The sequence below is a fragment of the Coenobita brevimanus genome, chromosome 100 (genome assembly GCF_032717465.1).
Source record: "Coenobita brevimanus isolate Jiangsu-jjx chromosome 100, ASM3271746v2, whole genome shotgun sequence".
In the NCBI taxonomy this organism is placed as follows: domain Eukaryota; kingdom Metazoa; phylum Arthropoda; class Malacostraca; order Decapoda; family Coenobitidae; genus Coenobita; species Coenobita brevimanus.
In genome coordinates, this window is record NC_137053.1 from 30,289,358 (window position 1) to 30,313,022 (window position 23,665).

At 41.1% G+C, this 23,665-nt stretch overlaps 1 protein-coding gene across 1 annotated transcript in view; it reads left to right on the forward strand.

Annotated features, from left to right (window-relative positions):
• The window catches only part of LOC145414694 (periodic tryptophan protein 2 homolog), a 632,863-nt gene that overhangs the window by 304,230 nt on the left and 304,968 nt on the right, over positions 1–23,665 (forward strand). Inside the window, exon 10 of the mRNA XM_080284215.1 lies at positions 20,819–20,939. Within this exon, the coding sequence (XP_080140341.1) occupies positions 20,819–20,939 (121 nt within the window). The remainder of the gene's footprint in view (positions 1–20,818; positions 20,940–23,665) is intronic.

Consider the following 23,665-nt stretch of genomic DNA (forward strand, 5'->3'; position numbering starts at 1 on the left):
AAACAAAGAAGGTTAGTTACGTTAAATTTCTTTTCCATTTAGTCTTTTCTCTCAACTTTAAATCCTTAACACAACACACCGTTTTTTTCACTGCACAACACTCAAAATTCCCGTGTGGTCTGGTGGAGAAGTTCTCGCTGTTTATTCACTGTCAGAGTCCGAGAGTATCACTGGCAGGCAACCAAGGGGTGCATCGGTGGGTCATGGTGATGGCGTACCGACTACAGAAGACTCTGAAGAAAGCCGCAAACTCACATCGAGAGGTGACTCCACTGTAGCTGATGTGCTGGGCTGTGGCTTGGAGCATGAGGGCCTGTCTTGGGGAGGCAACGAAGTGGAGCCAGGGCTTGGCACAGCGGGGGTCACGGGCCTGAAAAACCTGTCAATCGTTTACTGAAGCAAGGACTGACGATTCTGGCGATTGATGATGCGCTGCCGGAAAGCACGCACTTCCTCCACGAGTCCCAAGGGCCCCATCTCCCTGTCGCAGTCCGGGTGTTCCAGGTAGTCTAGGACGAACTCTAGATGTTCCCGGAGTGCGCTCAGCTTGGGGATGGCTGGAGTAGTGTCCTGCTGAGAGGAGTCCTCATCATCATCGCCTTCGTCGTCGGAATCTTCAAGTTCGGGACTGACACCAGCAACCGAAGACGCGATCTCAATATCAGACAACGTCTGATACCCAGGATCGCCCTCGTCGTCGTCCAACCACTCACGAACATCGTCGCCGTGCGTACGTAGCCGTGCATGAAAGTCATCCACATCAAACCCTAGAAAATCGTACTCCACATCTGTTCCGAGAAGCAGACGAGACCAACCATTTTCAAGAGTTTTCACAGGGACTTCCTTCCATGCACTAGCCCAGTTGTACAGCGCAGACTTGATGTTGTAGCGGCGAAGGTTTTCCAAAGTCCGCTTGCCTCGAGTGTCACGTCCTTCCCTGCACTCGTCCTCGTCCTCGAGAACAACCATCACCTCGTCCAGGAACTTCCGACGGTACATGCACTTTGTTGCCACGATCACTCCTTGGTCCATGGGTTGGATGAGAGCAGTCGTATTAGGTGGCAGAAACATGCACCTAATACGGCCATTCTCAGTAAACAAGTCCTTGTCGCACATGTGGGCAGGTGCATTGTCGAGGAGAAGGAGAGCCTTTACCTGGTCGCGAGGAATTCCCAGTGTCTTCGTCTGGTACTGGATGACCTCCTTGACGAAGTGATGGTGAAACCAGTCTTTGAAAATCACAGCTGTGAACCATGCTTTCAAAGAATGGTACCATACGACAGGAAGGACATCCATCACCCCACGAAGGCACCGAGGCTGCTTTGCACGGCCAACAATAACGGGCTTAAGCCGGTGCATGCCGTTAGCACTGGCACAACACAAAGCAGATATCCGTTCCTTAGAAACCTTGCGGCCAGGTACACGCTTCTCCGTCTCCTCGGCTAGAGTGTTCGTTGGCACCGAGCGATAGAATAGGCCAGTTTTGTCTGCGTTATAAACTTGACCGAGAGTGAGGCCCTCCCTGTCGATCAAGCCTTTCACCTTGTGCCAAAACTCGTCAACTCCATCCTCGTTAGCGTCCAATGCTTTGCCATGTGCTTTACGGTTAGTAAGGCCATGTCGCAACTTGAACGCGAAGAGCCAACCCTCGGATGCCTTGAAGTCTAGGGCATCGTGAAGCCTTGCAAACTTCTCAGCAGCAGCCTTCAGCTCCGTTCCACGTACCATCACACCAGCTGCACGTTGCTGTCGGTACCAAATCAACGTGGATCGGTCGATTTCTGCAAACTTGGGGGTAAACATAACCTTCCTTTAAAAAATCGATTTTTTTTTTTTTTTTTTTTTTTTTTTTTTTTTTTTTTTTTTCCCCGGACCATTTTGGGAATGTTTGATCCCAGGACGATAAGGTTCGGTTAGTGGGGATGTTCGGTTATTGGGCGTCCGGATATTAGAGTGATTACTTTATATATATACTGTATATATATATGTATGTACAGTAATCCCGCATTTTTTGCGGATTTTTTGTCTACGGTTTTGCCCTCTCGCGGATTTTCTTAGCATTAATAAGTTCAACAAAAATATCCTTGAATATACAGAAAAAAAAAAAAAAAAATTGAAATTCCCGCAGCTTCCAATTGTAGCGCGGTAAACTCACGCCACCCTCTGTTCCTTTCCCGTGGCCCCTCTGCCAGTGTTACCATATCTAGCATAATTTTATTCTTTTAGCATAATTTTGATCAAATTTTCGAGTCTGGAATATTTTTTAGCATATTAGAAGTTTTAGAATCATTCTAGCATAATTTAGAATGGAATAGAATATTTTTAGAATAATTTTATAAAAGCTACAAATCAGAGAGAGAGAGAGAGAGAGAGAGAGAGAGGAACAAGGTAAGAAGATGTTTGAATAATTGGTTACTTTCAGTTTGGGCTTGCTTGGGTTGGATTAGGTTAGGTTCGGTTTGGTTCGGTTAGGTTAGGATAAGTTTGAGCTTTGTACTTTACCCATGAAACCTAGGTTTTTCTGATGGATTTTGGTATGATTCATTCGATTTTCAGCTTCATTTCAGTCGGAAATGACCATTTTCTGTGTTTTCCCCCCTCCCTATAACCCCCAATTCCCCAAAGATCCCTCATTATTTCAGGGGGATGGGGGGGGGTCATATCTCAAAATCTGGTTATTTCCGACGGAAATGATGCTCAAAATCGAACGAATCACATCAAAATCCATCAGAAAAACGTAAGTTTCGTGGGAAAAAGCAGTATGGGTAGATACCGATATTTACCCTCTTACTGTATGTAGGTTCATTTTAATATTTTCATAGTAAACAATACATAATTAATATGTTGCACGAATATGTATAGAATTTTATCATTTAGCTTCAAGTTAGCATAATTCATTTTTTACTTGGAACAAATATGCTCAATCTAGCATAATTTTTTCGTTGCCCTAGCATAATTTCGTTGTTTGGATATGGCAACACTGCTCTCTGTCCCGCATTCTTCAGTCCACGCTTGACTGCCTTAAGTGGCTGTTGTGGTTGTAACCACACTATGATATGAGCCTCTTGCCTCCCACTTGCTTTCCACATGGCCCCAGGACGTAAGCCAGCCTCACCAAAGGCTAATAATACAATTAGTAAGAACTCCAAAGTGACAAAACGATCAAGTTATGACCTTAGCAGAGAAAATTGTGTTACTGGACAAGCTCAGAAACGACCGTGCGAGTGTTTGCTATCACCAGTTAATGCATCTTTTTATTTTGTACTGTTTTGTTAATAAATGTGTAGATAATTGTGTATTACAGTACGGTGTTTACGTTTTTCTTTCATAATGGAGTATGTGCTTTCAATCTTGTAAGAAGGTATTTCGGGATGAGTGTGGAGGTTTCGGGACAATTCGCAGTCACAACAAACACAAAACAATTCGCCTTCATTAATGAAGATAGCTATGGGTGACGCTAGAATATAATTCAAAGGCGACTACAGCGAGGAAGAAACAAGTTATTTATTGACTAAAGGTGCAACTAATAAATAATATCCAGAACCTGCGCTACTGAACATAGACTGCTGGATCCCCCTGAAATATAGTTATTAAAGTATTGATTAATTAATAATAAGTATATTGATGAAAGTATTGATTAGTATATTTATAGAATGGCGGGGAATCGTCCAGGGTGCGAATTGTTCTGAAGGGGAATCGTCCATGTTTTGACGGGGAATTGTCTGACGGCGAATTGTCTCGCAATCAGTATGGACATGGACTGTGTGATGGGCAGCATGGTGGACACAAGTGCAAGTTTTCAATTGTTAATAGAGTATTCGCGGAATTGACTTTTCGCGGGGGTTACAAGAACGTAACTACCGCGAAATATGCGGGATTACTGTATGTGTGTATATATACAGGTAAGCCCTTAATTCACGCGAACTTTTTTCACGCGATTTCGGTTATCCACGAATTTTTCATACAATAATTAAAACAAAATTATAGTATTCAAATAAATAATTGTAATTTACAAGACAAATACATAAAATATAAAAATGCCTACCTGCTGCCTGTGTGCATACATATATGTGTGTGTGTGTGTGTGTGGAAGGTCGGTCCACACAGTCAGTTTGAATCCGATGGTCGAACCATGCATGACTCGCGAATCGTTATTTGTGGCTTATTTTTCTGCCTTCCAGTGATTACTTGCCTTGTCTGCCAACCTGGGGCCTAAGTATAGTGCTAGTGATGCATGTGGTAACATACCAAAACGGACTCATAAAGTGATGTTGCTGACAGAGAAAGTTAAAGTGTTGGACAAACTTAAGGGAGGAATGTCGGCGACAATTCCCCGTCAGGACGATTCCCCGTCATTTATTTACATACCAGTTTATTTAGCAAGTACAGTACACTAGTTTTTTACTTATATGAAATATAAAACCTACCTGAAAATTAGTTATTAAAGTATTAATCAATAATAAGTATAATTATAGAATGACGGAATCGTCCTTGTTTTGATGGTGAACTGACTTCATGGTGAATTGTCTTTGAACCGTGTGTTTGGGGTGAGTCAACTGTTCTTACAATAAAGAAGACAGAACGTAGCATACGGGAGTCAGTGAGGGTTAGTGCACCAAACTGTGCTAAAGTGTCTTCACCTACACCTGTGAACTGGCTTGGAACAGTATGTTTGGGGTGAATGAGTCAGCTGTTTGGACAATAAAGAGGGCAGAATGTAGCATGTGGGAGGCAGTGAGGGTTTGTGCACCGGACTGCTGAAGTGTCTCCACCTACGCTTGTGCTTGTCAGGTTTCAGTGTTAAATTTCTTACATTTTTGTTGTTTTTCATACTTTATGCTAATTTATAAGGTGTATTTAATGCATAAACAGTATTATTCAGATGTAATATACTTATTAGACATGCTTAATTATGTGCACACAAGGGCAGAATGTATACGCTAATTTACCACATACGCGAAGGGTCTGGGAACGTAACCCTCACGTGAATTAAGGGCTTACCTATATATATACTGTATATATATATATATATATATATATGTGGGAAATATTTTCCCCCAGAGCAGTTGTGCTCTCTAAATTTATCATAGTTATCCCTGGTTAAAGGCAGAGGATGTAGAGACTGTTGTTAATTATTCAAGCGGTTTTAATAACCCAGAAATGACGTTCTCTTTAATAATTCTTGTTATTGATAAATTAAATGCTACTGCATTTAACCCCCGTGGACAACTATACATTGTAAATACATGTAATTATGTGGTATTTTCCACTGACCTAAGCTGCGTCTGCGCGATAGGTGACGTGGCAAGCAGGGAAAGATTCCCCTGTTAAGGCAGATGTGGAATTAAGATATTTACATAGTTAAAGGGAATATTTGGTCTAACTTTAGTTTAAGTGGAACTAAGATTAATTTGTTAGATTTACCCTGTACATATCTATCTATCTATCTATTGCCAGACGCCTCAATCCCGTTTGGGGTGGCCACAAACAAATCGCCTCCAAGTCGCCCTGTCCCCCGCCATTTCACTGCCCTGCTCCCAACTCACACCCCCCTCTCTCATATACCTCTCCACCCCATCCCTCCATCTCATCCTCGGTCTCCCCCTCCCTCTTCCACCCTCCACCTCACTCACATACACTCTCTTCGTCAATCTTTCATCCTCCATCCTCTCCACATGGCCAAACCACCTCAGTGTGTTCCTCACAACGCTTCCTATCACATCCACATCCACACCACAACGCTCCTTTATATCCTCATTCGTCAGCCTGTCTCTCCACGTGACTCCACAGGCTCCTCTTAAATAACTCATTTCCACTGCTCTCACTCTTGACTTGTGTCCTTCCAACAATGTCCAAGCTTCACTTCCGTACGTTAGAGTTGGTATCACAATACTGTCATGTAGTAACTTTTTACTTCCATGCTCACTTCCCTGTTTCTTATCACTGCTTTTAAGGAACCAGCAACCTTTCTTCCCTGCTGTACCCTTTCAAGCACTTCACCCTCCAAACCTCCATCCTTACTCATCACACTACCCAAATACTTAAACGTACTCACATTTTCCAATTCCTCACCATCCAACCTCGCTGTACATTCACTGACTTCACCTCTCTCAAAGACCATCACTTTACTCTTCCCTACATTCACCTTTAGGTTCCGTTTCTTACACACTCTCTCAAACTCATCCACCAAGCCTTGCAGCTCCCCTTCGTCTTCACTCAACAACACAGTATCATCTGCAAACAACAGTACAGGGAGTTTCCAGACACTATCCTCTCTCACCAGGGCCACTCCAACATCCACTACCCTACCTTGTACCTCTTTTATTACCCCATCCATGTACAGATTGAACAACCATGGAGACATGACACATCCCTGTTTCAAACCAACTTTCACAGAGAAAAATTCACTTAGTTCACCATCCACACGCACTGCAGCCTTCGCACCATCGTACATACTCTTCACAGCATTCAACAACTTCCCATCTACTCCATATATTCTTAACACTTTCCACAATCCTTGTCTATCCACCCTGTCATATGCTTTCTCCAAATCCATGAAAGCCGCATACAACTTCTTTCCCTTCTCTAGAAACTTTTCCACTAAAGATCTAAGAATGAATATCTGATCTACACAACCTCTTCCCTTCCTAAAGCCTCCCTGTTCTTCTCCAACTAATTTCTCTGTTCTTTCTCTAACTCTGTCTATAAGTAACCTACCATACACTTTTCCTATTATACTAAGAAGACAAATGCCCCTATGATTACCACACACTTCTTTTCCCTTTTCCTTTGTACAAGGGAATAATTATACCTGACTTCCAATCCTCCGGGACTCTACCTTCCTCCCAGGCCAATCTGCACATCTTCCACATCCATTCTACTACTATCTCTCCCCCATGCTTCAGCATTTCACCACACACTCCATCAATTCCTGGGGCTTTCCCCGATTTAACTTTCTTCATTGCTTCCACAACTTCCATCCTACTGATTTCTTCCTGTCTTCTCACCTCCCTCCTTCTCCCAGCCATTCCCCAGCCACTTATACTCGCATTACTTCCATCCTCCACGTTCAACAATTCCTTAAAGTGTTCTCTCCATCTGCTCACTTTTTCTCCCTTCTCCACTAGTAATCTACCATTTTTAACTTTCACTCCCCTGCTAACTTCACTTCCACCCTGTCTTACTCTTTTCACTTCTCTCCAGAACATTTTCTTACAGTCCCTCCACTTTACACTCAAATTCCTTCCAAATTCCTCATCCACTCTCTTCTTACTCTCTCTTACTAATCTTTTCACCTCTCTCTTCCTTTCCACATATAACTCTCTCTTCCGCCTCTCAACTTCTTCCACGCCCCTATTTCTCATCCATTCATTGTATGCTTTCTTCTTTTGTGCCACAGCCTGTTTCACCACTTCAGTCCACCACGCTGTTCCTTGCACCCCCCTCCGTCTTCTCTTCCTTCCACACACCACATCACATGCTGCACATATTTCTTCTGTAAATATCTTACACACACCTTCCACGTCTCCCATCTGCTCCAATTCATATTTGCCCAATCGTTCCTCCACTTCTCTCTTATACTCTGCCTTTTTCTCATCCTCTTGTAACCTTTCCACTCTCCTTGCAACTACTCCTTCCTCTCGTCTTTCCCTTCTTCTATTCCTCCATCTTACTTGCAACCTAATTCTGGCCACCACCAAGTAGTGGTCAGAAAGTCCACTCCCCCAACCTCTATACACTCTTGCATCCTTTACACATCTTCGCATCCTTTCATCCACACACACATAATCAATCATTGCCTTCCTTTCATTCAGTTCACCACCCACCCTTCTCATCACTCGCCATGTATACCTGTGGATCATTTTATGCCTGAAGAGGGTATTGGCTATTACCAACCCCCTCCCAGTACATATCATGATGTAATTTAACTGTATTTAGTACTGTAATTAAATAAAAGTTGGCAACCCACAATGCGATGAGGTGTTGGGGCTTGCCGCGTTCACGCACTCTGCTCCTAGCTCTCGTGGAGTTAGCAAGGTTGTACATACACACCATAAGGACGCTTGCTTTCCCAAGCAACTATACCAGGCAGCCTCATCGTCATCGGTTAACGATCACTCCCTCTTCATATAGCTAAGTAACCATTACGAATTGGCCAATTCAAGGGGGGATTAGGTTTGGAGGTTTGGAGGGTGAAGTGCTTGAAAGGGTACAGCAGGGAAGAAAGGTTGCTGGTTCCTTGAAAGCAGTGATAAGAAACAGGGAAGTGAGCATGGAAGTAAAAAAGTTACTACATGACAGTATTGTGATACCAACTCTAACATACGGAAGTGAAGCTTGGACATTGTTGGAAGGACACAAGTCAAGAGTGAGAGCAGTGGAAATGAGTTATTTAAGAGGAGCCTGTGGAGTCACGTGGAGAGACAGGCTGACGAATGAGGATATAAAGGAGCGTTGTGGTGTGGATGTGGATGTGATAGGAAGCGTTGTGAGGAACACACTGAGGTGGTTTGGCCATGTGGAGAGGATGGAGGGTGAAAGACTGACGAAGAGAGTGTATATGAGTAAGGTGGAGGGTGGAAGAGGGAGGGGGAGACCGAGGATGAGATGGAGGGATGGGGTGGAGAGGTATATGAGAGAGGGGGGTGTGAGTTGGGAGCAGGGCAGTGAAATGGCGGGGGACAGGGCGACTTGGAGGCGATTTGTTTGTGGCCACCCCAAACGGGGTTGAGGCGTCTGGCAATAGATAGATAGATAGATAGATTAGCGAAGAGATAGATTAGAAGATAGTATTGTAGGTGAGTTAAATTTAATTTACGTTTCACCTAACTCTATGAGACTTGTTTGATTTACTTAGACAACTTTAGGCAAGAGTAACGACCTACGAGTTGTGTACCGAGAAAATTCTTGCATAGGGTTGTCCCGGCAGGGATACCGACTTGGATACATTAAACATTTCCCACATTTTGGTGCCCAGAAAAAGGGCCCCGATTTGTTTAACAGAACTACTCAACACATTTTTCACATTTTTGGTGTCCCGACCAAGTGAGGAAAACCGATGTGTGCCGAGGCGCTGAATGTGTTTAAAGTTGCTTTTGTGGGGCACAGTTTACTACCACATTCGGTTGAAGTGGAAGACATGGACGTACATGTCTATAGAGCTCCTTGAGGAAAGGCAAGCTTTTTCTCTGAAGATGAAAGGCTGAATGCCGTACTAGACTGGGAGCATGACCATACGATCCTTTTCCTTGGAGGAAATGATATCCATGAGGACGTGGAGGTCAATGAAGTTGTGGAGAATATTTTAGCAGTGGTAGGAGCCATAGAGGGCTCTTGTAAATCCTCAGTAGCCATAACCCTCCTCGAGCCAAGGAACCTGCCATATGGCTCTCCAGTTTGTTATGGAACATATAAATTAGTTAGCAGAGCTGTAAACCGGAAGTTGCAATGGTCCAGGAAGGGATGGGATTTCATACATTTTAATGCCAAGCCCTTCCAAGCAATGTTGAAATCTGATGGTATACATTGGAACCCTCATGGTAGGGAAGCGGTTCTGCAGAAATTTATAAATTAAGTAGAACATAAGAAAGGAGAGTTCTATGCTGTACAAGCTATGGGTGGGCCTATGGAGTATTGAGGTAATAAATTCTGAGCTCGGGGAATGTGGGTGTTTTGGCAATTGAGTGTGGGGATGAAATAAAACCCTAGAGGTTTAATAACCCTGGGGAATGGGTTGAAAGTATAGACCTAATCCCTACACTCCTCAAAATTAAATTAAATAATTAGCTGAGCTGTAATGAATATTATGAAATTGGGAGAGGGGATAATTTGTAAAATGGGGACTTAATCCCTACCCTCTTCAAAATTTAAAATAATCAAATCATTACTAAGTTGAGGTAAAATTGTGGTTGGAATTCATAATTAAATTATTAAATTAGAACTCCGTCAACATGTCTGTTTCTTTATTGCAAAGATCTTTTAGTAGTAAGGCAGGATGTGTAACTAGAGCCATAAATGATTGTAACCAGTCGTTGGACCAAATACCTCTGTCCAAGGAGAGAATAAATAGTCTCCTAAATATTCTGAAAGATCGATGGAGTAAGTATGAAGAGAGTTACTTAACTTTAGAAGCGGCTATAGTAAAAGCTGAGAATAAGGAACTCTTAGAGTCAGAAACTACGAAGTTTGAAGACAAATTAGAAGAATACTTAACTGTAGTAAAGACACTAGAGTCAGAATTAGCTGACACTGCCGCGGAAACACAAGTTGTGGCACAGCAGAGTAGAGCTGTGTTACCACGAATAACTCTTCCGGAATTTGATGGGGAGCAGAACTGGAAATCCTTCTGGGATCAGTTCAGATATTTGGTACACGATAGAACAGATCTCCCTAAAGTCACCAAACTTACGTATTTGTTAGGACAGGTCAGAGGAACACCATATCAACTGATAAAAGAATTACCAGTAGAAGAAAATAACTATGTGGCGGCTTTGACCATCCTTAGACAAAATTACGAAGACAGGGAACAAATTATAAATCAGTTATTGCGGGCTCTAATAGAATTACCCATGCCTAGGCACGATTTTGATTCCTTGCAAAAATTTAGAATTGCACTAAGTTGTAATTTAAAGGCCTTAGGTACTTACGAAGATATTAAGACATGAGATTGGGTGCTTTCAAGAATTGTGTCCTTAAAGCTACCACCGAAAACCAAGGATGCTTTGTATGGTAGGTACCAGAAGGATAATTTCTCCTGTGAAGAGATAGAGGAAGGCTTGATGCAACTCTGTAAACATTTGCAAGGAACATTAAACACTACTGAGGTCAAACAGAAGACTGAAGTAAAGAAAAAACTCACTAACCAACTGATTGGGAAAGTTAAGTCAGAGAAGACTAAGTATGTGCCTAAAGAAGAGATAGGTACTTTCCTTAGCTCCACAAAGGCCAAGGATAAAGTATTAAAGATAAGGAATAGACATACTGAGGATATTAAGGAAATAAAACCTTCCATGGTAAAAGACAGGAAAGTTTGTGTCTTTTGTGGTGAGCAACATTCCAGTGTATTTTGTCAACAGTACCCTGATTATGCTTCTAGAGTAGGGAAGCTTCAGGAACTGGGGTGTTGTATAATCTGTATGAACTCCGAACATACTGCCGTGGACTGTAAGACTAAATTAAATCTTTGCTTTAAATGCAAAAGAGATCATCATCATAGTGCTTTATGCCCTAGGATGAAAATTGAGGTTCCTAAACCTACAAGTGTCAATATGACAGTTGCAAAAGGGAATGCTCCATTAGTAATGCCAGCTGCAGTGCCAACAGCAGATGTGAAAGTATTGTTTGAGAATAGAAACCAATTGGTATGTACCCTGTTTGATACGGGTGCTCAGAAAACCTTCATTTCTGCAGACATTGTGAAGAAATTAAAGTTACCAGTTATCGGCAAGGTAAATCTAGCCATTACAGGATTCTTGACAACTAGGAAGGCTCAGTCTTTTGATTTAGTTAGACCTGTAATACAATTTGGCAGATATAAGTGCCGTATAACAGCAGCGGAGCTTGATACTATGGAGACAAGTATATACATAAAGGGATTGAAGGAAACCTCTGATCATTTGCAAAGCTCAGGGATAAAGTTAGCTAAACGGAATGTTGAATCAGATACTGTGGGTCCCATAAAAATGATAATTGGTTCTGATTATTGTGGAAGATTCCTACATAGGACTTTCAAAAGGAATAAGGTACAGTTGTTCAAGAGTCCAGGAGGTAACCTTATTATGGGTCAGTTGCCTTTTCCAAAACAAGTTAAAGGAGAGCTCAAACTAGTAGACTCAGTCTTTGTTACCCCCACACAGTCATTGATGGTAGCTAGAATAGGTGCAGAATTAGAACCTACTCAGATAAATGACTTGCTGGATGAAAATATTGAACCTGTACACAAACTGTGGGACCTAGACAGTGTAGGTATACACTCTGAGGAACCAACCCCTGAAGATAAAATAACATTGGACCTGTATAATCAGTCTGTGGAATTTAAGGATGGACAGTATTGGATAGGATTACCATGGAAACTAAACCATTCAGAGTTACCAACAAATTACCAAGCAGCCAAAGCTCAGTTAAATTCTCTTCTAAGAAAGTTGAGAGATAAACCAGAACATCTGACCCTATATGATAATATTATAAGGGATCAATTGAAGAATAAATTTATAGAAGAGGTAGAATACCCTGTTAACCACAAAGAAGGACACTACTTACCACATCATGCTGTAAGCAAGGATTCAGTAACTACTCCCATAAGGATAGTATTCAACTGTAGTAGTAAAGCATCCAAGGGATCAGCTAGCTTGAACGATTGCCTATACTCTGGACCTACACTAACAGAGAAGTTAGGGAATGTGTTACTAAGATTTAGAGAGAAACCTTACGCTTACACAGCAGACATTGGTAAGGCTTTTCTCAGAATAGGACTGAGAGATGAGGATAGGAAATTTACAAAATTCCTTTGGCCTCATGATCCTCAAAATGAGGATAGTCCATTGAAAACTTACTGTTTCCGATCGGTGCTCTTTGGCTCTTGTGCTAGTCCTTTCCTACTTTGCAACACTTTAAAGCATCATTTTGAAAATGCCAAATGTCCAGAAATAGGGCAGGCTTTTTATATGGATAATTTGCAAGGTGTTGCTGATACAGAATCGGAAGCTTTGAAGGCTTATGAAATAGCCAATTCCGAATGTGGGAAGGCAAATTTGCCGTTACAGAGCTGGAATACAAATTCACCACTTTTGAGGAATAAAATACAAGAGGACTATCCAGATACTGACATTCCCAAAATTCAAAATGTGTTAGGTCTTAACTGGGATACAACAGCTGATGTAATAAGTTTGAAACCAATTAAGTTCTCTGATATCACTCTCACCAAGAGGTCCTTGTTAAGTCAGGTTTCCAAGCTATTTGACCCATTAGGATTTGTCAGTCCTATAGTTATTAGGGGCAAATGTTTAGTACAGGAGTCTTGGCAAGAAAAGTTAGACTGGGACACTGAATTAGGTGAGACATATGTGGAACAATGGGAACAGATTAGAAAGGAGTTTGAAACTACATCAAGCATATGTATTCCCAGGAAATTATACAGTAATGAGAAGTCGCACTTACACATATTTTGTGATGCTTCTCAAAGGGCCTATGGAGCAGTAGCTTATTGCGCAACAGGAGAGGATGGTAAGATTATAATGTCCAAAGCCAGAGTTGCGCCAATTAAAGAAAGAACCCTGCCTCAAATGGAATTGGCTTCCATAGAAGTAGGAACTAAATTGGCCAGGTATATAACCATTACTCTTGATACTCAGTTTGAGGATATTTACATATGGACTGACAGTGAGATTTGTCTTTACTGGATAGGGAAGGAAGACAGTAAAATTCCTTTCGTCCGTAATAGAGTGAAGACTATTAAAGAGCTGTCTTCCAAATTTAAATTCATGCATGTGTCCTCCAAACAGAATCCAGCTGATCTGCTCTCGAGAGGTTCGACCGTAAGGAGACTGATCAAAGATAACTTGTGGTTTAAAGGTCCTAAATGGTTACTCACTAAGGATTGGCCTGAACAGAAACAGTACAGTATTGCCGAGGTTAGTGTAGTGAACTTGGATCCTATAGTACCTGAGCCAGAAGTAATTGACATCAGCCGATTCTCATCAATAAGACAGCTTCTAAATACTACTAAATTGGTTGTTGAATTTTTGAATAAGAAGGTGGGGTTTCAGAAATTAGATCCCCTAGAATACTGGCTGAAAAGAGTACAAAGAAATTCTTACGGGGAAATATATAAACTTTTAGGCCAAGACACTGGAAAAAGGAATAAGCTGATGAAGAATTTAGGCTTGTTCTTAGACGGAAAAGGTCTGATAAGATGTCGAGGCCGATTGGTAAAGGCTGACTTGCCCATCCAAACCAAACATCCCATTTTATTACCTAAGAGTGGATGCTTTGTACAACTTATTATAAAGGAAGCCCATGATTCCACTCTCCATGGAGGTGTACCGCAGACCTTAGCCCAAATTCGGGAAAGGTACTGGATTCCTAAGGGTAGACAGGTTATGAAAAAAATATCTCAAAAACTGCATCATTTGTAGGAGGTATGAGCAGCGACCTTATACCTACCCAGGACCACCAGCCCTACCGAAGGATAGGGTGAACATAAGTCGGCCCTTCCATATAACAGGAGTGGACTACACAGGGGCTATAACTGTTACGGGTGAGGAAACTCCCCATAAAGTTTACATTTGTTTATTTACTTGTGCCTACACAAGGGCAGTCCATCTAGAACTGGCGGAAGACCTAAGCTCAGAGACATTCCTCAATGTCTTTCGCAGATTTGCCGCTAGAAGGTCTTGTCGTGGGAAGTTAATAAGTGACAACAGAACTAATTTCGTTGGAGCAGCACTTTTACTGTTGAACGTAATGAACGACCCAAAGGTTAAGTCGGCGCTGGGAATCCGAAATTGTATTTGGCAGTTCACAGCTCCAAGAGCTCCATGGCAAAATGGATTTACCGAAAGAATGATTGGTATTGTCAAGAACTGCCTGAGGAAAACATTACATAGAACTGAGATCACGAGAGAAGATTTAAGAACAGTAATAACTGAAATTGAAGCCAGGATTAATAATAGACCTCTGACTTATCAAGATGACACTAGCGACTCGCTAGAGGCCTTAACACCGGCTCACATGTTATATGGCAGGAAGCTCCATCCGATGCCTTGTGTGGATATCCAGGAAGAAGTTGATGATCCTAACATAGGAAATAATGATTTAGGACAACATCTGCGGGAGGGATATCTATGTCTGAAAAGGGTGCTGGATACTTGAAATAGACATTGGAGCAAAGAGTATCTTTTGAGCCTACGCGAGAGGTTTTATGGAGCTCAAGCTGCCAGCAACAAATCAGTTATTAACATAGGAGATGTGGTCTTAGTGAAGACTGAACAGCCAAGATCCCAGTGGCCATTAGCTAAAGTGATCTCCACACACCCAGATTCTGAAGGGGTGCTGAGACTCGTAAAAATAAAATGCAGGGGACATACCAGTATAAAAACTATTGATAAACTGGTACCCCTTGAGTTAGCAGCCACTCCGGATTCAGAGAATGGTGAAGATCAAACGGGTCAAGAGGCGCGACCTAGTAGGGCCGCAGCATAGGATTCTCGAGAACTATGGAGAGAACTCTTGGCTAAGGGTCATATTACATGATACAACGTATCATTTTCCGCGGGCCCCAAAACTGTGGGAAATATTTTCCCCCAGAGCAGTTGTGCTCTCTAAATTTATCATAGTTATCCCTGGTTAAAGGCAGAGGATGTAGAGACTGTTGTTAATTATTCAAGCGGTTTTAATAACCCAGAAATGACGTTCTCTTTAATAATTCTTGTTATTGATAAATTAAATGCTACTGCATTTAACCCCCTTGGACAACTATACATTGTAAATACATGTAATTATGTGGTATTTTCCACTGACCTAAGCTGCGTCTGCGCGATAGGTGACGTGGCAAGCAGGGAAAGATTCCCCTGTTAAGGCAGATGTGGAATTAAGATATTTACATAGTTAAAGGGAATATTTGGTCTAACTTTAGTTTAAGTGGAACTAAGATTAATTTGTTAGATTTACCCTGTACATATCATGATGTAATTTAACTGTATATAGTACTGTAATTAAATAAAAGTTGGCAACCCACAATGCGATGAGGTGTTGGGGCTTGCCGCGTTCACGCACTCTGCTCCTAGCTCTCGTGGAGTTAAGACTCTGCTCCTAGCTCTCGTGGAGTTAGCAAGGTTGTACATACACACCATAAGGACGCTTGCTTCCCCAAGCAACTATACCAGGCAGCCTCATCGTCATTGGTTAACGATCACTCCCTCTTCATATAGCTAAGTAACCTTTACGAATTGGCCAATTCAAGGGGGGATTAGCGAAGAGATAGATTAGAAGATAGTATTGTAGGTGAGTTAAATTTAATTTACGTTTCACCTAACTCTATGAGACTTGTTTGATTTACTTAGACAACTTTAGGGAAGAGTAACGACCTACGAGTTGTGTACCGAGAAAATTCTTGCATAGCAGTGTCCCGGCAGGGATACCGACTTGGATACATTAAACATTTCTCACATTTTGGTGCCCAGAAAAAGGGCCCTATTTGTTTAACAGAACTACTCAACACATTTTTCACACTATTTATATATATATATATATATATATATATATATATATATATATATATATATATATATATATCATCATCATCAGCCATAACTAGTCCACTGCTGAACAAAGGCCTCCCCCAACCTTTTCCACGAATTCCATGACTGAGCCAATTTTTGCCACGTTTTCCCTGCAAATTTCTCTATCTCATCTCTGCATCTCCTGTCTGGCCTTTTTCTGCTACGCTTACAGTGTCTTGGTGCCCAGTCAGTCAGCCTCTTGTTCCATCGGTTATCCCTTATTCTTTTTTATATGGCCTGCCCACCTCCATTTTTGTTCTTTTATAACTTCTATAATATCTTTGACTTTAGTATGCTCTCTGTCTCACCCAAGTTGATCTTTTCCTGTCTCTTAAAGATATTCCCAACATTGACCTTTCCATTGTTCTCTGGGAATGGATTAATTTATTTTTCATTGATTTTGTCAGTGTCCTGGTCTCACAACCATATGTCATACCTGGAATTATACATTTGTTATATACTTTTCATTTCATATAAACTGCAAGCTACTTTTCATAATGTCTCTATGTTTACCGAAAGCTTTCCATCCAAGTGTAATGCGTCTTTTTATTTTGCTATCATGATCTCTTGTTAATTTTAGTATCTGTCCCAAGAATTTCATCGCTTATTCTGATGACGCTCTTTGGTGTTTGTGGATTAAACATTACTTTAGTTTTACTCCGGTTCATCTTCAGCCCTACTTTCAGACTTTCTCTGTTCAGGTCATTTAACATTTTTTGCAATGCCTCCTCCTCTCTTTGTTTAGCTTTTCTCCGTCAATGTTCACTCCTTTATTTTCCCAGTCTAGCTTTCTGAAAATACTTTCTAGGCATGCTGTAAATAGTTTTGGAGAAAATGTATCTCCCTGACGCACACCCTTCTCAATCTTAATTTTTTCCGAGCCCTTATGTAATTTAACTGTAGCAGCTCCCTCTTTATATATGTTTTCGAGCAGTTTTACAATGTTCTCATTCACTCCTTGTTCTCGCAGTGATTTTATGATTGCTATGTGCTCCACTGAGTCAAAAGCTTTTTTGTAATCAACAAAACCTAAGCATAGTGGTTTATTATATTCTGTAGTTTTCTCAATTAGTTGATTCATTGTGTGTAGATGCTCAGTGGTCGAATACCCGCTTTGGAATCCTTCCTGGTCACGAGGTTGGTTCTCCTCCAAAATTGTTGTTATTCTGTTCATAAGGACTTTAGTGAAGAGTTTGTAAATGACTGATAATAAGCTAATGGGTCAGTAGTTACTAAGGTCTTTTGAGTCACTTTTTTTGTAAAGTAACTACTGTATTGCATTTCACCATGTTTTGGGAATTTTCTTCTGTTATATACAGTAGGTAAATAAGTGAGCAAGCCTATTTTGTACTTCTGCTCCTGCATCCAACAGTAAATCTGTTACTATTCCATCTTCTCCCCGAGCCTTCCCTCTTTTCATATTTTTAAGACAAATATTTGCTTCGTCTGGTGTTACCTCAGGTATTTCACTTGTGTCAGCTGAAAAGTTAGCTATTGGTACTACTGTCTTTGATGCACAGTTCTTTGTAAAATTCTTCAACTCCTTTCATCATCTTATCTCTGCATTTAATGATTTCACCGTTTTTTTCCTTCAGTGATGTCATTTGTTGCTTTCCTAGTGCCATTTTACTTCGGACTTGTTTCAGACCTTTTCCATTTTTGATGGTTTCTTTGATCTGATCCATGTTTCCCTTTCTTTTTTCTTCTCTTTGTCTTTTGTTCATAAGCTTATATAATGCCGCTCGTTCTATTTCGTCTTTCATTGTTTTTACTTTCATTTCCTTTTGTTTTTTCATAAGCTCAAGTGTCTTTTCTGAATATTTCTTGGCTTTGGTTGTATTAGGTTTTCCTACTACCTCTGCTGATTCTCTTAGCACTTTCGTTAGTCTGTCATTCAGCTCATCAATGTCACATTCAGCATTACTTAGAGCCTGAAATCTGTTCCATATTTCCAACTGAAAGGCTGCTTTGTTTTCGTTTACTATTATTGGGCATATCTTTTTATCTTTAATCATCTTCTTTCTTTCACTTCTGAAATTGAATCTGGCCATGCAACCCACCATTCTGTGATCACTACCTATATTTACTTTGTTGATAACTGTGACATTTGTGATTGTGTTATTCTTATCTGCTACAATGAAGTCGATTTCATTCTTTGTTTCTCCATTTGGTCTTCTCCAGGTCCACTTTCTCCCTGTTCTTTTGTGGAAGAATGTGTTCATTTTTCTTATGTTAAACATTTCAGCAAAATTTACCAGCATTTCTCCTCTTTCATTCCTTTCTCCCACTCCAAATTTTCCCATACATGCTTCTCCATTTTTCGACCTCTCAACTTTTGCATTGAAGTCTCCCATAAGTATAGTATAAGTTGTCTTTTCTTCCATAATCTGGGAGATGTCATCATAGGATGTTTCTGTTTCTTCATCTGGGCATGAAACCACCCATATTATGTACTGATTTTGTTCATAACACACATATCTAGTCATTTCAATCCATTTCAGCACCATTTAATGTTTTTTGGGGGATGAAAATATGGATATTTCCTATTGTAATGTTTTTTCACTTTTCTACTTAGTTTGCACTGACATGTATGCTGTCTTTGGTGAAATTTTTCACACTTAATTGCAAAGGTCAGGATGGGTCTGTGAAACTAAAAATTGCATTACCAGGTACACCAGATGTTTCTCTTCAATTTAGCCCCCCCAAAAAAAAATAAATAAATAAAAAAAAAAAAAAAATAAAAGATTTTTGAAACTTGAGAAATCAGTGTCCAGGCCTTCATGTGAGTCATGACAAATTCAGATTGCTTGGCCATGGAGAGGTTAATTCAGTAAATTTTAACCTGACCAGCATATTCTTATCTAACCAGAACGACTTCGAGACAAATAGGTTTAGGGGCCAGAATGACCTGTTTCTTCCAGTAGGATGCCACTGCAAGTGTAAATGAACTTAACTTCACTGCCTTTGGTATAATGCAAGTTATTTGTGTGGAATTTAGATTTCATTAATGGATAATACAATTATTGAACTAATTCCCTGCCCTAAAATTTTCAGCATTTGTTAGTGGGACCTCTCACAGACTGTCTGTGATAACACTGGCAACAAGTTCTTGCTCCTGTAGTGCAGTGCCTAGGGATTTGCAACCTTGTATAGGAGCCTAGGTTTGATCATGTGGCCAGCTGCGTTGCAATACATTGAGGAAAGTCACACGGTCCTTTTCCTTTATAGCCTTAAATCCTGGGGCTCATGCTTCCTGCTGAGTGATGTAGGTCCTGGCGGACAACTTCTTCCAAAAACACTGCTGTCTCGTCGGCACTGAATGCCCACTCAAACCTGTACCCTTTCCTCCTTGATCATTTTCTTGAGAGGTGTGGGGTATGTCGCGGCTGCCTCGTGGTCTGCAGATGCTGCTTTTCCAGAGAGCTGCACATTTTTCAAGGAGAACTGCTTCTTTAAGCAGTGAAACCACCCCTTGCTTGCCTGAAACTGCGATGCAGGCTGTGCATCTTCAGAAGAGGTGCTAGGTTGTAGGTCCTCCTGAGAAAAACATGCAAGCAAACTCCACACCTTCTTGCGGATGATGTTATCCAAGCACCACATTCTTCCTGCAGCAGTCCTCCATCCACACACTTACGACCGATTCCATTCGCAAAATGCTCATATCATGCACAGTTGTCACCACCTTTGCACTACCAGTTACACTAGCAGCAACATCATCACAAATGCCTTTCTCATCTTTCTTCATGCAATGCACCGTGCTCTCGTTCACACAAAAATGTCGTGTGACAGCTGCAAACAACTACCCCTCACATACCATGTTCTGCAGTTTCACTTTATATTCCATTGACATCACTTTCTTCTGCCATTTTGGACCCCTAGCAGTAGATGCACCCTGAGTGGCATGTTTAGGACCCATTTTTCACAGGGATAAAGAATGGAATTCATTAACGAAACTAATAACATGCAGAGCACACAGGGATGCACAGCCTGTGAGATGAACTGAGAGAGAATGAGCACAGTGGAATATAATTGGGTCCCCTCCTTGAACAGCCAATAGGATAGGGAGAAAGACACTTAGACAGATAATGAGAGATGCTAGTGTAGGAGCCAATCACAAGAAAACTCTCATTGCAAGAAAGAGCGGGATTTTGTGTTGTGAAATGCCGAGTGCTGTTGAGTACTGATGTCCTGTGCTGAACAGCACATACCTATATAATACAGGGTAATTACACAGTTTAACTGTATAGGACAGTATTTCTCACAGAAAACATACAAAAAAATTGCATATGAATCAGTAGGAACACTTGATGCTGTGGGAAAGGCAGGAGATATCTTCCTGTGAATTTTTTAAATAATTTCCCAGAAAAATCCATGAGTATGTGAACCTGCAAATAGCGGGAGTTGACTGTACTGTATTAGGCTTCATAGTATAGGATATTCAGTAGTGTAACCTGGGGATGGCCTTTTCTTTTGCAATCTGTTTTTACCTAATGGATTTATTTAGATGTTGCAGATGCTAAGATATAAATATCTTTCCTCAGGTGAAACTTTGGTCCAGTCAGTCGTCATTCTGCTTTGTAACCTTCGCAGAGCACACAGCTCCTGTCACTGATCTGGCCTTCACGCAGAGTGGTCGTGCTATTCTCTCATCATCTCTTGATGGTAACACATGATGTAATATTGTTGTGTGATTGTGTGACCGATATTGATGATAGTAGTGAGTAGATTGGGAATTATTATTTTTGTCTGTAGATTGCTGTATTTGCTATTGCCGGTTACATTTACTATAGCCTGCTTTACTTGATATTGTCTTTTGTAATAATCTGAGTAGTCTGCTATATCTCTTACGTTGTGTACAGCTCAGTGTAATTATGGCAGTCAAATATGGGTGGTAGGTGGGCTTGCCCACCATCCACTCTTTCAATGTAGTGCTGCTCTGGTGCCTGTCCATTCCTCTCTTCCTTCATTCCTTCCTCTTGTGTCATTCTTTCCTTCATTCTTTCCCCTTCCTTCTGTCTGTGGGTGCCTCTACACCGAGTGACAAGTCAAATGGTTTCCTGTACACCAGGAAACCATTTACCACACTAGATGGTAACCATATAACCAAATCATGGCCCCTGGTGGTTTAGTGGGTAATTAAGGCGCTCCAATCGGATTGATCTGGTGGAGGTTCACATCCAAGGGGTGGTTGGGGTTTATTGCTCATGTGCTGCCACTCACGGATGAGTGAGGCTGGTCATTCTCATCTTAAATGTTAGGACTAACCTGTTTAGCCCCGGGCTCTTATGCTCTTCATGGGGCAACACTGCATTAGTTGATGAATGAATGAATGAATGAAATATGGTTTCAGAAATATAATACAGTAATACCTAATTATTTTCCCTCTCTGTTCTCTCCTATTGGAGGCACCCATACTATAGCTACTTGTAGCACCACACAGGCATTGGAAAGAGTGACTGGAGAAATTGCTCCATACTCATTTTAGGTAAGGAGAGTATTGCTACTTTTCTTCAATTATATATATCACAAGACATGTTAAGTGACTGGAGGAACCATTGGTAAGTGTGATAAGTTGACCATTGCAAGTTGGCTTGGGACACCTAATCTCTTGGAAACAGATTTTTCAAGAGATGTAATATGGCCTTCCGAAGATTAATCCCGAGAGTATGAAATCCCATGTATGTTTAACCCGCCCTGTACCCACAGTGTACGATGCATGTTGCAACTTTTTTCCATGCTCAGTTCCCACAACGTACGATGAACGTTTTGCTATTGCAAGGTATGTCGTTTGCACAATTTTCAAATTTCGCGCGTGATTTTTTATATGTATACACGGGACACCTTCCTCTACCTGATGCCAGGCAGGGAAATGCCTTATCCTGTGTTACCTTCCCTCCCCCCTTCCACTCCATTGTCTCAGCAACTCACCTGTTACCAGTGACCCAGCCAGTAAAGACATGTCGCGCCACGGTACGAAATTCAAGGTCAGAGTGATTCCCCAATCAGTGACAATGTGGAGGACAAAGTTTACGTAGTGTTAAAGGAAGAAACAGTCAGAAATGATGAACAGGTAATGTCGCCAAAAAGGTGTGGTATGTTGATGTGTTTGGTGAGTGAAACAGTGCTTATATTGCTTATATTACTGTATGAACACCAATATACTCTTGTACTACGTATAAATTCCTACCAAAGAAAAAAATAAATACCAAATATGAGTGGTTTGGAATAGTTACCCCTCCCATAGAACACGTTTTCTCCAGCGACAGCCTCCATTGAAGACAGAGCCAGGTGAGGGTATTGTTACCTGTAGCAGGATTTTAAACCTTAGTTGAGCGATTTGTCTCTGTTAATTTTTGATGTTTCTCATAAAAAGCGGTGGTAGAGAAAAAAAATAAAAGTCGAAAATTTGTCGGGTTTTGGGGGTGGATTTTGTAATAAATTAGTCGGTACGGGCCGGGTTAAGGATGATACAGGATTTAGCTAGATATTATTAAACATTGGTAGGTACTCCTGTGGAAGATTTTGTCTGGTTGATAGGTGTAAGAACTGAGTCTTTGATGCATTAAAAACAACAAGATTGCTTTTACCCATCAGAGATACGAGCCAAGTCGGACATTAGGTGTGCCATAGCCTCATCCCTTGTTTGTTGAAGTAACTGCTGAGATGGACATTGCTCAATACAGTGAAAGCTCGATTATCCAGATTCGGATTATCCAGGTTTTGTTATATCCGGCCATGACCAAATGGTTCAGTGGTATGGTAATACATATAATTATCCTTACGATAGCTCCATTTTAAACAGCAAGCATCCGGTTGCAAGGCACAGGTTAATGGGCATGAGTCTACCCCCACCCACACCTCCTGCTCACGACTCTATCACAAGGGTGGTGGAGTGGAGTTTGGTGAAGTGACTAATAACCTGAAATCAAATATCTTTGCCAGTACTTTTGCCAGAAATTCTACCATGGAAGAAGTCAGCTGGAATGTCCCAGTGCTAGAACTTGACTTTCCCGACATTGTTCCAGTTAAAATACAGACAAGATATGTAAAATCCATCCTAGACAATTTACCAACCAGCAAAGCTCCAGGCCCAGATGGAATTCTTCCAATTGTTCTGAAAAAGTGTTCCCCAGAACTTGCCTTTGTTCTAGCTAAATTATTCAGACTATGCATACATACCTCTTCATTCCCTAATTCATGGAAAGAAGCCAATATCCACCCAATTCCAAAGAAAGAAAGTTCCTCTGACACCTTTGATTTCAGACCAATAGCTGTCACATCTTCTCTTGGTAAAGTATTTGAAATTGTAATTAATAAGCACATAGTTAAACATCATGAATCCAACAACTTATATGGTGATAGACAATGTGGTTTTTGCCATGAAAAAT